The sequence below is a fragment of the Gallus gallus genome, chromosome 5 (genome assembly GCF_016699485.2).
Source record: "Gallus gallus isolate bGalGal1 chromosome 5, bGalGal1.mat.broiler.GRCg7b, whole genome shotgun sequence".
Lineage (NCBI taxonomy): Eukaryota > Metazoa > Chordata > Aves > Galliformes > Phasianidae > Gallus > Gallus gallus.
The window spans coordinates 52,880,329-52,895,550 of NC_052536.1; the positions used below are offsets into that span (position 1 = coordinate 52,880,329).

Here is a 15,222-nt window from a genome sequence, read left to right on the forward strand (position 1 = left end):
GTTTGTTTGTTTGTTTTCTGGACAGTTTTGACTATGAAGAGAAAAGCTTCTGATAGCTGTAGTTTCTACTCACAAATTAAGCTCTAGCTTTTACGCACATTTTGATTTAGAAAGGAGAAAATAAATATATTGAGGACTCATTTAAAAATTTCTGTTTGATTTGGAATTTTTTTATGTTTGTTAAGTAACATACTATTTTCAAACTGGTAAAAGATGCTGTTAAACATTTGCATATTTGTTTAAAATTCTTAATGCAAATCTGAGATTTCCTGAGATTTTGTGACACAGAGAAACTGTTATTTTGAGTCTTACTTTAAAATAGGAGATAAAATTATGTTATGTGGCTCTCCTTACTTACCAGATACGAAGATTTTCTAGTCAGAGTCTTTGTATGAGGCTACATTTTCAGCATGCATATCCTGGTGCAGTTCTGAAGTTTGTTTTAATGGACTACTTTAAATACAGCATTTGCACACTTCAGTATCTTTTTATGATACTAGATTCAGAAGTTCTCATGTTTTTTTGAACAAGTCTTGATGAGCTTACATTTTTCCCCAGAGAAGAAGTATGCAGCATTTTACTGATGAAGATTATTCAGAGATTTTGAATTCAATGCTTCCTTCCTTGTCTGTAGGTCATGTTCCTAGGAGAGCTGGAGGAAATCTTGGATGTAATTGAACCATCCCAATTTGTCAAAATCCAGGAACCCTTGTTTAAACAAATTGCCAAGTGTGTCTCTAGCCCTCATTTTCAGGTCAGTGGTGAAGATGATTGTTTGTTTAGGAATGTATAGTCTCGATTTCTAGCATAACACCTCTTCAAATGTAGATACCATTTTCTTGTTCTGTGATTTTAAATACTTGTCTTCTGGATTCCTGTGGAAAACTGTTGCAGTAGAAGTTCAGTTCTGAGCTCCGTGATGAAGTATATTTGAGGGTTACATCACAGAACTTGCAGTTGGAGCTACATAAGGATTTAAACTGTGTCCAAACTGACTTTGAGCCCTTATAGCTGTAGGTGATAGATACTGATTGTATGGCCTTCAGATTGGTAGGCCCAATAGGATTTATTTGCTCCCTTTTTTAGTGCAGCACTTTGCAGCATTCTTGTTCTCCTACCTCCTGCCTTCTCTAAGGAGATCTCTAGTTACAGGTGATAGGTCCTATAGACCACTTTCTTTCTTGCGTTATGGGAAGAAGGGGGATGAATAGGAATTAAATTTAATCATATGTGAAGAGGAGTTAGGATTCATGGCCTATATCATCTACATATTGAGCTATGTGACCTATCCTAGCATAAAAGCAGGTAGATTATTTGCTTCATTCTTTAATGCTAAGACTGACTCTCAGGAATCCCAGACCCTAGAGGTAAAAGAAAGAGCATGGAGAAAGGAAGACTTCCACTTGGTCGAGGAGGATCTGGTTAGAGATCATCTAGACAAAATAAGCTTACAAAGTTCCCCAGGCCTTAATGGGATGCACCTACCAAGTACTGAGGGAGCTGGTAGAAGTGATTGCCAAACCACTCCACTATCATCTGTGCAAGGCCATTGAGAACTGGAGAGCTGCTAGCAGACTGGAGGAAAGCCAGTGTCACTCTAGTCTTCAGAAAATGCAGTAAGGAGAAGGAGGGCCTGGGAAACTACAGGCCAATCAACCTCTCCTCTGTCCCTGGAAAGGCAATGGAACAACTTATTCTAAAGGTTATCTCCAAGCAAGTAGAAGAAGGTTATCAGGAGTAGCCAGAAAGAGCTCACCAAAGGAGAAATCATGCTTGACCAACATGGTAGCCTTCTGTGATGTCATGACTGGCTGAGTAGATGAGAGAGCAGTGGATGTGTAACTTTACTTCAGCAAGCCTTATGACACTGTCCCCCATGACATCCAAATAGGTAAGCTTAGGAAGTGTGGGCTGGATGAGTGCACAGTGAGGTGGATAGGGAAAGAAGAAATAGAGTGCACCCTCAGCAAGTTTGCTGATTAAGCAAAGCTGGGAGGAGTGACTGGCATACCAGAAGGCTATTCTGCCATTCACGTGAGACCTGGACATGCTGGATTGTTGGATGGATGGGAACCTTACAAGGTTCAACAAGGGGAAGTGTAGAGTCTACACCTGGGGAGAAATAATCGCTCAAACCAGTACTAATTAGGGGCTTATCTGCTGGAAAGGATCTCTTTCTTTCTCTGTCCTGGTTGGCCATGAGCCAGCAGTGTGCCCTTGCGACCAAGAAGGCCAATGGTGTCCTGGGGTACATTAAGAAGTGCATGGCCAGCAGGTCGAGGGAGGTTGTTCTCCCCCTTTATTCTGCCCTACTGAAGCCTCATCTGGCGTATGGTGTCCAGCTGTGGGCTCCTGTGTTCAGGAAAGGGAACTGCTGGAGAGAGTCCAGCAGTGGAGGATTACTAAGATGATTAGGGGTCTGGAACATGTCCCTTATGAGGATAGGCTGCGAGACTTGGGGCTGTTCAGCCTGGAAGAGACTGAGAGGGGATCTTATCAAGGCTTATGAAAGGGTGGGCATCAACAGAATGGGGCCAGGCACTTTTCAGTCTTGCCTGGTGACAGGACAAGGGGCAATGAAGGAAATCTAGAAAATAGGAAGTTCTGTATGAACATGAAGAAGAACTTCTTTACTAAGAGGGTGACAGAGCATTGGAACAAATTTCTCAGGGAGATAGTAGAGTCCCCTTTTCTGGACATACTCAAAACCTGCCTGGACGCTTTCCTGTGCAACTGTTATAGGAACCTGCTTTAGCAGGGGGTTGGACTGGGGGATATTCAGGTGTCCATTCCAACCCCTGTGATTCTGTGATACAACTGTTATAGGCTCTTTCCTGGACTACATCTGTTTTTAGTACAATGTAGATAAGTGTTTTCTCTCCTAGTTCCCAACTGGCCCCTCATAATGATTATTGTAATTAGCACCTTGCCCATGTTTAAGATGTCACCTTCCATATTTAGCCCAGCTACTGGACATTACCCAGTTTCCTTCGTCCTGTATGCTAGTGCTGGTCTGATCCTTCCATCTGCAAAATCAAAGGAGGAGGGAAAGAGGAGATGGAAAAGTTGTTCCACTGTCCATTCACTTCCAAAGCTGCAGTATTGTATTATCCGCACTTGGTCTATATTGATTCTCAACATATTGTTCAGGAGTAACAGAGGGTAGATACTGTGGGATCTGAATTACAATATAAAAATTCAATTTCATTAATACAGATTATATTACTGATAAAAATAGAGTCTTAATTCCAGAGTTGATTCATTTTAATGAAATTTCTGTGGTTTGTTTTTGCTTCAGAATATTAGGAAAAAATACAAGTATATGAATTCCTGTTAATATTTTATTCCTTTGACTCAAAGGTGGCTGAAAGAGCACTGTACTATTGGAATAATGAATACATCATGAGTTTGATAGAGGAGAATTCAAATGTCATACTTCCCATCATGTTTTCCAGCCTTTATAGGATTTCTAAAGAGCACTGGAATCCGTAAGTTCTTGCAATTAAATTTAAAATTGCCTCTTGTCAAACTACTGATCAATTTAGGAAGTGTGTGCTGAAGAATGTCAGAATAGGAGATACCCAGATTCAAAGCTGACATGACCAGGTGCAGCTCTGTTAATGCCAATATAAATTAGACCATGCTTGAGCTTGGCTCAAAATGATATTAATTATCTGGTATGTGTATGAAAATCAGTACCTCAGGGGATAAAAATAAACCTTCTCCTAAGTTAAAAGAAAGAAAAATTAGGTGTTATATTGTTATTGAAGAAAAAGCGTTGCTCATCAAGCATTTCTCATAAACAGCTGGTAAATGTGTTGTCTAGAATAATATGGCTTGGCATTAATAAAGCTTGTAGATGTATCATGGATGGTTCTGTTCCCTCTGGTACCAGCATTTTTCTAAATATTTATGGGCATATAAACATCAGTTATTTCTTAGGTAGAGTTGTTTTTTTTTTTTTTCCTAAATTTATTTACATACATCTCTACTGTGCACAGATTAGTGGCTTCCTATTGATATTTTGCTTTCTTGTTTTCAAACAAAATTTCCTAGTAGTGTAATGAAAAACACTGTTACAGTTAGATGTCGTTTATTCTATACTAGGGTTGAAATGTTTTTTAAGCCAAACAGATTACTGTTTAGTAAACCTGGTATTTTTAATGAGCTGTACTGTGCTTGGATCCCAGTTACTTTGCTAAGATCTCACTGTAAAGCATTTGTAAACTATTTCATCTTTTAAAACATTGCTCTTTGTTCTACCACTTCCAAACCCTGGAGTTTGTGTGCTTTCATCACATATCTAATGCTACTGGAAACCTTCCACGGTAAAGGCTGGTTACAGGAAGACATTTTAAGTGGCATGCTACTGCACTGAAGGTCTCAAACCTTCCAGCACTCTGTCCAGTCTTTTGTACTACATACTAGGATGCTTCAAGTAATGAGAACATGCTAGTCTTTCATTTCTCAGACTGTTCATACATACCTACAGGAATGTTGTACCATTAGCAGGCAAACCAGATTAAGGAACTTGTTAAATAAAGAAGGTATTTTAGGAGTCTTTATGTGTATTAGAACATTAGTAACTGAGGACAGCAAAAATTATAGTTTATTGAATAGATGTGAATGGTAGACAGGAGAATGTGGAGATGTCACGTTTGCTATATAGTTTAGCTCCAAATATTCCTAGCACTTGTGGTGTTCATGCTGGCTGAAGAGCTGTTTTATAAGCAGCCATGTGTCTGAATACGACACCTGTAGCATTGGATCAGGAATCAGGATCTCTTGATTAATAATCTGTTCAAATTTTTAAATGTTTTTTAGATTTGTTTCTTTCCCTTCTCCTCTATTGCTTTGTTGGGTTATTTCTCTGCCAGAGAGGAAATTTGAACTCTAGATAAATGAGACTAATAGCAAACCCCTGTTACTTTGGAAATACTGTCATATTTTAGGTCATCTTTGTGTGACAGAATGTCTTTGAAGCCTTTTTGAAATTACTAGCATTGTACATAATTTCTTTCTGTATGAACAGGTCCTGTTTTATTCGGTTAAGCAACTGGAATCAAAATGAGCAGTGGTGTTTTGACTTGTGTGTTACAGCAATAAGCAGAGGCAGCAGAGGTTTATTCATACACTATATACTGCTTTGCATAGATATGGCAGCATCTCATCCGTAGCACTTGTGGTGGTGGTTTTTTTTTTGTTTTTTGTTTTTTTTTTTTTAAATAATTTTTTTTTTAATGCACCAAAGTGAAGGTGAATATGAAATGTAATGATACAAGGACAGCACTTTTGAAATAAAGCCTTGTATTTTGTATAGAGGCATGGATTGTTCAGCTTGATGGAAGAATTGTAAGGAAATATGAGTCATACCCTTTTTTGTTTCAATTCTGGTACTTCTGCAAGCATTGATGATTTTAATCCCTGGAGTTGCATTCAGAATTGTTCAACATCATGAGGGAGGAGTCTGTCGTTATTTCTAACAGCTTTCTGTTGTTACGTTTTACCCTAGAGGTTTGCTTTGCTTCATGTAAGTAGTTATTAGAGTTATCAAGAGCTGATTCATACCTTTAAAGGTGTTCGTCAAGTAGTTTCATTGAAATAAAAATTAGCATACTTGCAAGAGCAGATTTGGTCACAGAAATGCTGGTAAGAGAAGATAGTTTTCCTGTTTGATTTCATCTGAAACTAATAAACTTCTTTCTTCTATTTTAATGTTCCACAGGGCTATTGTGGCTTTAGTCTACAATGTGTTGAAGGCATTTATGGAAATGAACAGCACCATGTTTGATGAGCTGACAGCCACTTACAAGTCAGATCGTCAGCGGTAACTTTTTAAAGCTTTTTTTGTCAGCTGTGCATAAGGAGTGCTGTTTAGATTTTCCTTTGCGCTCAGCTGCAATTGCAAAATCTCATACACAATTTACACAATGCCTATATTTTTCCCTGTGTCCACTTTAGCTTACTGTTTGCAAGTTATAAGAGAATGTAATATATTAAGTTGATCTTTACCCCTTACAAAACATAGTACTTGTTACGTAGCTTTGGAAGTCTCAGGAAACTCCCTTTGACACTGTATTCCAAAAGAATTAGATGTATCAAGGTTATTTCCATGTAAACATCAGGAAGCACTTCTTAACTCTGTGGGCAACGGAGCACATTGCCCAGAGTGGTTGTGGAGTCTCCATGCTTGGAGATGTTCAGAAGCTGCCTGGACGTGGTCCTGCGCAAATTGCTGTGGGTGGCCCTACTTGAGGGGATAAATCAGTGACCTCCGGAGGCCCCATCTGACCTCAGCCATTCTTTGCTTCTGTGAAGCTTTTCAATGATAAAAGAAAACAAGTGTTTAAAGATACCACTTTGCTTAAAGATTTTTATAACAAAATGAGGTTTGGAAAAGAGACATGAGGAAAATCCTCATGATTTGATTTTCCAAATCAATGCTTATAGACTAGATGTTGTCTTAAAGCTCAGAGACATCTTTCAACTCTTTTGATTCTTAATCAGAAGCCTTGCTCGATCTGACTCTTTGCAATCCATTAGGTACACCATTCATTTGTTCCAACCCAGCTATATGCAATTTGTGTATTTTCCTATGCTCCTTCATTTTCCAATTATTGTGCAGTTTCTTTTCTCAAGAGATTTAGCCTATCCAAAGTAGCAGGTTAAGAAAAAAAAAAAGAAGAAGAAGAAAAAGTTCAGGAATTCTGAACTTTTGTGTGACTTGGAGTTCCCACAGGCAAAGGAAAGGGTTCTGGAAGTCATAAAAACTTGCTATGTTAGTAGTCTCTAAAGTCTCTTGGAGGCCATAGCTTTTGAATTGCATGTCTGGATTCATGCTGTTGTTTGTTATGCTTCATTGCTATAACATAAGAAGTTCTTTACATGAAAAATCCACTGTTAACAGGTTAACTAATAAAGCATTTTAAATTTAAAGACTCAGATCTGTGAGCTGAGACACATATGAATTCTAGGTAGTCAATAATAAATAAGGTTCAAGCTGCTAGAACAGCTGAGACAGTACCATGTGGCTTTCTAGCAGAAGAGGCTGAGAATCTCAGGACTGGTAATCTAATCCAGACATTTTCAAGTGAACTTGATTCTCAGTGACTTAAATCAGTGTCATCTGCACTTTGCATCTTAAGATGAGGAACTCAGCTCTTAACAGAATGGGACACCGGTGTAGTATGTTCCATGTCTGGATAACTAAACATAATTTTCAAGCATGTAAATAACTGCATGTGTAAACAGGGATAATTAATTAAGGATGTTTAAAGAAAAAAAAAATGTTTAGAGAAAATCTTAATTGTATTAATAAAACAGCATTTAAAAAACATATCCTTAATACTAAAATCTTGAAGAGAGAGATGTTTGGTATTAATGACTGTGCTAAGTCAGATAGGTAAGTTGAATGAGGTTATCATCATTTCAGAGCCTTTTACTAAACAGACATTTATTTAATAATGATAGAATAATAAATGTCTGGTAAACAGCCTGAAAATGTCAGGCTATTTCATTTATTCTTGTGATACTATGTTTTAGAGACAGTGGGCTCTATTTTATTTTAACTGATTTTCAGGGACTTAGATAAAAGTTGCTTTTCTTTTTTTGTATGTTGAAAATACTACAACCAGATGTTGACATTGCAGCTGAATTAAGATATGTAGGAATAGTATTTCTGATCCACTGAAATATCCTTAAGAATTCTGTAATCTGACAGATAGAGAATCTATATCTATTATTGTTAGCTTTTCACTTCATCTGAACGTGCAGGGTGATGTAATAGAAATGGGATGCATTTTGCATCTTGAAATACAGGGAAATGTATTCAAAATAAGCTACAGCAGAAATAGGGAATTTAGAAAGCAAATAATGCAGGTAAAGCAAATATTAGCTTAGCTGTTTAATTTTATAAAAACAGCCATTAAAGGCTGTTGTTAAAGAAAATACTACATAGAATTTGGTAAGGAAAAAAAGTAAAGCACTGACTAAAAGATACATCTTGTGTCTGAACTTTCCCTTTGCTGAGGTATATGAAAGCCCTAAATAAAGAAACATGAAAATAACAAAATGCAGATTAGCACTAATAATATTTGGTCCATAATAGAAGTCCCCATTTTTTTAATTCTCCTTTACAGAATAGCACGCATGTTTTATCCTAATACTTTTTATTTAGGTAGGTGATTAAAAGCAAAAAAGAAAATAATAATAAGTTAAAAAAACACAAGTATACTTAGGAGTTGCAAATATGTTGAATAAAGTTAGTACTGCTAATTAATGTCATTTTTTTTTGCATAAATAGTTATTTTCGTCTACTGACTCTTTGTTTTGTTTCATCTGTCAGTGAGAAGAAGAAAGAAAAAGAACGTGAAGAACTGTGGAAAAAACTGGAGGATTTGGAATTAAAGAGAGGTCTCAGACGTGATGGAATAATTCCAACTTAACAAAAAAACAAAACAGCATTATTAACCTGTGAAGTCACACATTTATGTAGTAGAAGATGGAGCAACAGTTTTCTGTATTGTGCAACTTTACAGTAGATTTCACATTTGTTTCATTATTACAACAGCACTGTATATACCTGTCTCTAAGTAAAGGAAAAAATAAGGACTTTAATCCAAAGTTTGGACAGCAGATGGACTTCTCAGAACTTTGCAAACATAATCATTGTTTTAACCCTTCTTTAAAACCAGTCTTCAAAGATCTGTTGATGAAAATTGCAATGTCAGATTTCATTGTCAGGACCTGTTCCTTATTTATCGTTAGCAGAGAGTATAATACAACTTTCAAATGTGAACAATCTTAAAATTTAGCTTGTCTTTCTGCTAAACTGTTAAGTGTATTTATAGTAAAAGAGAAAAAAGACTGTCATTTCCTTATGAGTTTGTGTAACATCCTCCTTCTCTGGATAACTTTACTGTAATTTGACTCTTTTTTTCTTTCCTTTTGCACATCTTCATAAGTTGAATGTCCATTCAGATCAGGACCATGAAAGAAAAAAAAAACATAGGTCCTGAATAAAAGTTTTGTTTACTGGTGTGAGCATTTTTTAGTACCAGTCTGTCTCTGGTGCTTTAATTTGAACATTAGGAGCTAAAAAAACAAGTAGGTGATAAACATAGTAGGAAAGGGAGCTTTGGATTCATGCACCTATTTATTGCAAATCCAAATTAGTGTCCACAATCCTTGAAAAATGGACGGTGGTAACACCCTAGATTTCAGTACCTAACCAGTATTAGTGTTATGGCATTGGACACACATACCAGAGCTGTTTTAGAAATACTAATTCCTAAATTACTACAGTATGTTTTTATTGGACCATTTTGAAAGAATAAAGACAAACGCTAAACAGTGCAAGCATGAAATTGATCTCCAGTGGTCATGGATCTAATTGGGAAATGAGTTGAGATAGCAGTTTGGACTGTTTGGAGTTGTTGCCTTACTTTTTAATATGTATTTATAAAGTGTTCCAGCAAAAGAGGATGTAGCCTCTAAGAAACATACTATAGTGTTTTTGTGGTTCTAGTACTATTACTCATCACAGTACCAGCCCTATGGTCTTAGCTGGAAAGGATTCTGGATAATATACTTCTGCATTCTCATCTGGATGCTCATTCCTAACTACTGTATTTGTTACCAAAAGTGGTTCTACAAATGCTACTGAAAAAAAAATTCTGGAAATCCTAATGTTCTGAGTATTAATAATAAAGCTTTTATATCAAAGGTGCATTGTGACCAAATTGTTTAAAACAAAAGAAAAAAAAAACAAAAACAAGAAAAAAATAATAAAGAAGAGGGCTGTATTATAAGTATACATTATTGGCTATCTGCTTTGTATTTGAAAGTGGAATTTACATCTTTGGTAGGTAAAATGCTGATAAAACTTATGTACAGTAAATATTTAGCTAATGCAGTTGCATTATTATATACCGAAAGGTATGTGTTTCGGGATTTTACTCCAGGATGCTTTTGAACTGTTATGGTCATATGACAACAGTGAATTGATAATCCTAAACCATCAATCCAGCAGTATTTACAGTATAAAACTGAATTGGTGTTCATGAGTCTTTGTGATAGTTGCAAACATGAATTTATGACCTGTTGCCATTGATAGAAATACAGTATAAATACATGCTTGTATATTTTTCTTCCTACCATTTAAGTATACAGTAGGATTTGAAGCTTTCTTGTTTCCAGGCACAGAAAAGAGGAAAAAAGAAAAAAAAAAAAAAAAAAAAAAAAGAATTCCCTCCTTGACTACTGACTGTTTCAGGATTATCAGGTCACAGTTTGTACTCCTGGGTCTGCACACACAAATGTTGTAAACTCAACAGTTTTGTAAAAACTTGGCACTGTTAATTCTGGGACAGGAAACAAAAAGGTGGATCTAGTCATATGCAACACCCAACACAACATGGTTTAATGGGATTAACGAGCTTCTAAGAACACTGGCTGGGACACAGTGTAAATTAGACAGTTACTGTCATAGTTGAAACATTTTATTTTAAAGTGCTGAAGCAAAGGTGCAAGCTGAGATGCTGGAGATGAAATAAATTTATAACAAATCACGTCCCTTAGCCCGTTGCTTTTGACAGTCTTTTATTTCTGTTACAAAAGAAATATTTATTTCTATGTGAAATTATCACGATTTACAAGAGGATGGATTGAATCATGCTTAAAGACTGTTTGATTGTGAAAAATTGAGATATAGTGGAAATTAAAAAAAAGAAATTTTCCACCTGGTGGAGTAAAGCAGAACGATGTGAAATTAGAAAAAGCACCTTGTCCTGTACTTAGAGTTTAGGTGAGTGTTGTTTGTTCATAACTTTATGGTTTTGACATGACCTTCTGGTATTGATCATACACAACTGATGAGAACCTGATGGGTTGCAATATTTTATTACCTCTGATGTGGGGATAGCGGGGAGTGTCTAAAGTTTGTAGATGATTTATCACTTCCAAGAAGGAATGTTTCTCTGAATGGAATGGGACGATGTGCTATTAGTCACGAGACTCTAAAAGGCTGATGAGACCCCAGGTTGCACTTTGTGGTGTATGCGAAGAAGCACTTGCCACAATGACCCGACTGTACCCCTGGGGTCCGCTGTTTGCTGCAACCCATATGCGATATTCTACCACTGTACAGAGCTCCCTTTGGGATCAATTGGAGTTTTAGGCAAAGAAGAAGGCAGCGAATGGGCCCAAGTGTGATCAGTGCATCTATTTAATTGTGCTTTCATTTGCTTGTTGAGTTCCAGAAACTACCTTTATTTGTGTAAATGTTGTTATTAGCTGCTCCTAGAGCAGTGGTTGGGTGATGTCTCGTGTCCTGTGCCATATTGGTTTCAGGAGAAAGGATTGAATGCTGTCTGCTAAAAGGAAAGAACTGCATTTTCAATACAAGGGCATTGCATCAGGTCATGGGGATATAACGACTGTAAAAGTAAAGTTCCTCTCATATACTTCAAATTGAGCACATATTGCTTTTTTCATCTTGCAAGTCTCCCTTATTGTTTTCCTTTCATGGCTTTTGAGTGTTTTTTGTCTCTCTTCCAAAGGTTGGAATGCTTTAAATAAAAGTATTCTAATGCCATTGGATCTTTCATTAGTACATTTAATCTTGGTTTTCTTAGCATAAATAAAAGGGTTTAATTTATTTTTTATCTCCTCCTATATATGGAAAAAAGCAAGGCTGTTGGAGCCAAGAATTGCTTGAGCAAGAAAAGCAGCAGCTGTGTGTACGTTATATATGTGTAAGTACAGCCTCAGGCTCTCGTACTGTAAGGAAAGGAAAATATATTAGGAGCTTTAAAAACCTCTGTGTTGTTTTGTGAGGAGAGGGAAAGAACTGAACGGATTTTTCTCCCCCCAAATAAAACCAAAATGAGTTGGCTGTAGTTCTGTCTTTAAAAGCAAAGATGGCATTTTCTCTTGATCGTGTGGCTGTCCTCACAAAGCAGTTCCCCTAAAAGATGATAAAGCTGTTGAAGTGCAAGATTGAGGAATGTTCTTATTGACGTGTGACTTTATTTTGGCTCATCTGCTTCCCTTACCAGCTATATTGTGTGACACAAATTTGTTTTCCTAGTCAATAGGTGCAGCAGATTTTGCATTGCCCAGTTTTTCATTTAGAGTCTACGATCTCTTGAAATGGGGTGGAACTAATTTTTCATTGAAAACTTTAATCCCAGTGTCGCTTCCCATCCACAGAAGCACACACTTCTTACCATGACCTCTGAATATATGTTTTTGTTATTTGGATCACTTGCTGTAAATACGTTGTATTCATAACCTCATGTAAAATGAGGAGTTTTCAAATATAAATAGTACCAATACATTTCTTGTTGTTGGCCTATTTTTGACTATAGTATAGCGAATGAGCTGTCATGCTTTTTGTTTAAAAGTTAGCATTAGATTCATAGATCTTAATATTTTAGCATTTCATTGTTTAAGCAGGAGAGGGCAGCAGAAGTTCATTTTTCCCCATAGGAATGCTCTGGTCCATTACTGTTTTTAAATTTAGATGCATTTAACTATTTGTAGGCGGGAGGGGGGGGGGGGGGGGAATGAAACATTTTTTATATTATATATTGAAAGGTGCGTATAAAAATATAAAGACTGGTCCAACCAGACTGTGAACACGTCTTCTACTTACATCAAAGTAATAATAACAATGCCTTCCACCTCTGGATAAAGTACAAGCAGGTCTTAAGCTCTTGGATTCAAATGTCATTCTTTGGAAATAGGTTACTTTCTTAAAAATGGTATCAAGCAAACTCGAACTCAATGGTGCTCCCAGCTATAAATGTGTAATCTTCCTCTTATGCACATGCTCAAGAGGCTCTGTACTGTGGGTGCATCTAAATAAAGAAGCAATGAAGTGTTTACCAGGTGCTTGGCTTTTTTTTCCTACCTCCTCCCATCTAAACTTCATCTACCTTTTCAACAGAGAGCTTCCAGCTACCAGCTGTCCATTCTTGTGTGCTGATCGTAAGGATAGTACTCTAAGAAAAAGAACACCCGAAGAGGAGGTAACTCATGTTTCTGTCAGAATTGCCAGTGCAGACTCCTAGTGTTCATTACATATTTTTTTTAAAGGTCCTCTCATGATGATGAGCATCCTTGTGCTGCACACAACCAAGCCTGTGAAGAAGGTGAAGAGCAGTGGAGACAGAGGACAGACATTAGATCCACACTGTGTCCTTTGTAAGCCATCTGACCCTTACACTTTGCAGCTGGTGAAGGAACAAGACGTAACGTTTGTAGCATCATTCTGCTGCTTCAGTCCTTGCGCTGCTCCACATTGCGTTATGGAAGGGAGGAGGAAGGTTTAAGATGGTTAATTACAAAGGAAGCAGCCTCTGGAGGGAACTGAAGATAGAGCCAGGTGAGGGGTAGTGCTGATGAGCAGCTTTAGCAATAAAGCTAGGTCAATATTTATCAAACCGATTCTGAAATGTTCTTTTTCCTAGGTGAGTTATTCCAGTAGCATCATTCTTTAGATTTCTTTCCATTTTGACTTTTTTCCAAATTACATTTTCAGCAGTTGGACCTTGCGTGCCTTTGTTAGCAGAGCTCATTATCAGAAATCTCTCAGGTACTTGTAAGACCATATTCGGATCACTTACCCTCCTTCTGTCTCTTTGCTTCCTTATTGCAAGTATTTTCAAAGAAGCACAATAAGATCAGAACACGCAGTAAGTTGGCCTTCAGGGTAGGATTTATCTTCAGCAAATGCAAGTTAGAAAGCAATCTTTAAAGGACTGGAATTAAAAACTTAGTTTCCCGATTCTTCTAACGATAATTGCTTTGCTAATTTTGCATCTTTTGTCTTTCCTTCTCAGGAGTGTTTTCGTTTCTCATGCAATATCTGAGCTTCTGGTTTATCTTGCATTAAGTTTGGATCCTAGATCACGAGCCCGTGGGCCACAAAAGTGACTTTGCTTGCAGGTAAAGGCTGTTCCCAAGTCTCTGTTCAATTATCACTTCCATGTACAGTAAAGCAATCGCCTGGGTTTTAAACTAGGAACTGAGATACACTCTTACAGTGTGAATTCAGAGCTATGTGTATTTAAAGATGAAGTGCTGAAACCAGAGTGAATATCCTGAAATTGTTAGTAATACCTTGATAGGAACTGTACGAACCCACAGTGAGTCATGACATCACATGAAAAGTGGTAGACAGAAACTTAATATTATTTTGCTTTTTAGTTCATTTTGTCTAGTTAATGCTTTTCTTCACTGAAATCTCTGAGGATTCAGGAGGCCAGAAATAAGATGAATGGAAATTGTGGCATATTTAAAAAATATATATATTATATTGCTGGGTAGTGGTCTGTACTTTGATACGCACATGAAAGCGTGGGAATGTGCTTTGCATTGGCCCTGAAGCTGGGAAGGCCCTGAAAAAAGAATGTGGGGATGGGAAAGACAGTTAAGATACTCAATGTGGCTTCTGAATCTTGTTTTCCAAGTTCTTACTGTGATACCAACTGAGACAAGTTTGTGATGCTGCGTGAAGACTGCAGTCCACCACAGAACAAGCAGCAGCCCAGGAGGCAGCATGTGCAGACCTGCTGTCTCATAGGGTGCTGTGCTGAGGTTATGCATGCCAACCTACTGGCCAAAGTACCATGAGGCTCTAGCAGAACTGGCCTGAGTAAGGAAGGAATGTACTGAATTGGACTATGGATTATGCTCATCTGTTGCCTCTCTGATCTTTTGATGGCTCCTATGGATGTCTACAGACTTCATCAACTCTGCAGGTAACGTACCTCAGTGGAAAATGGCTGTGCACATGAATATCTGAAACAAAAATGGGCATCTCTGTTATGCAGTCCTCATGTCAGGCATCTTGGAGGCCGTAAGCTGAAATCTGCTGTTGGTACATCTCAGAGTAAACAAAATTTGGCAAAATGCAGTCTTGATTTCTGGAGCAGGGACACGTGGAATTCAGACAGTAGTAATTAGTCTATTAGTCCACAGACCACTTCACAGACACAAAGGGATATTATCGCTATTTGCCGTGAATGACACTCATCAGACAGTTATTGTTCACATGGTTAGTGATTATTTCAAGCATCAGTTCTGGCGAGACTGGAATTACCCCAAGGAATACAAAGGAGAGAGCACTTCCCGCTGCCCCCGCTCATATCATCATCTCAGCTGATGCCAGCCCTCCTGCTCAAGGCTCCTCCAACGCAGCCAGCAGTGCTGGCGATG

At 37.6% G+C, this 15,222-nt stretch overlaps 1 protein-coding gene across 7 annotated transcripts in view; it reads left to right on the forward strand.

Moving 5' to 3' along the window:
- Positions 1-12,337, forward strand: part of PPP2R5E (protein phosphatase 2 regulatory subunit B'epsilon) — a 73,085-nt gene extending 60,748 nt beyond the window's left edge. For all 7 annotated transcript variants that reach the window (XM_015287890.4, XM_015287891.4, XM_046942448.1 and 4 more), the window contains 4 exons: positions 635-754; positions 3,361-3,488; positions 5,726-5,827; positions 8,345-12,337. In XM_015287890.4, the coding sequence (XP_015143376.1) occupies positions 635-754; positions 3,361-3,488; positions 5,726-5,827; positions 8,345-8,444 (450 nt within the window). In that variant the 3' untranslated portion in view covers positions 8,445-12,337. The remainder of the gene's footprint in view (positions 1-634; positions 755-3,360; positions 3,489-5,725; positions 5,828-8,344) is intronic.
- Positions 12,338-15,222: the final 2,885 nt, after the last annotated feature.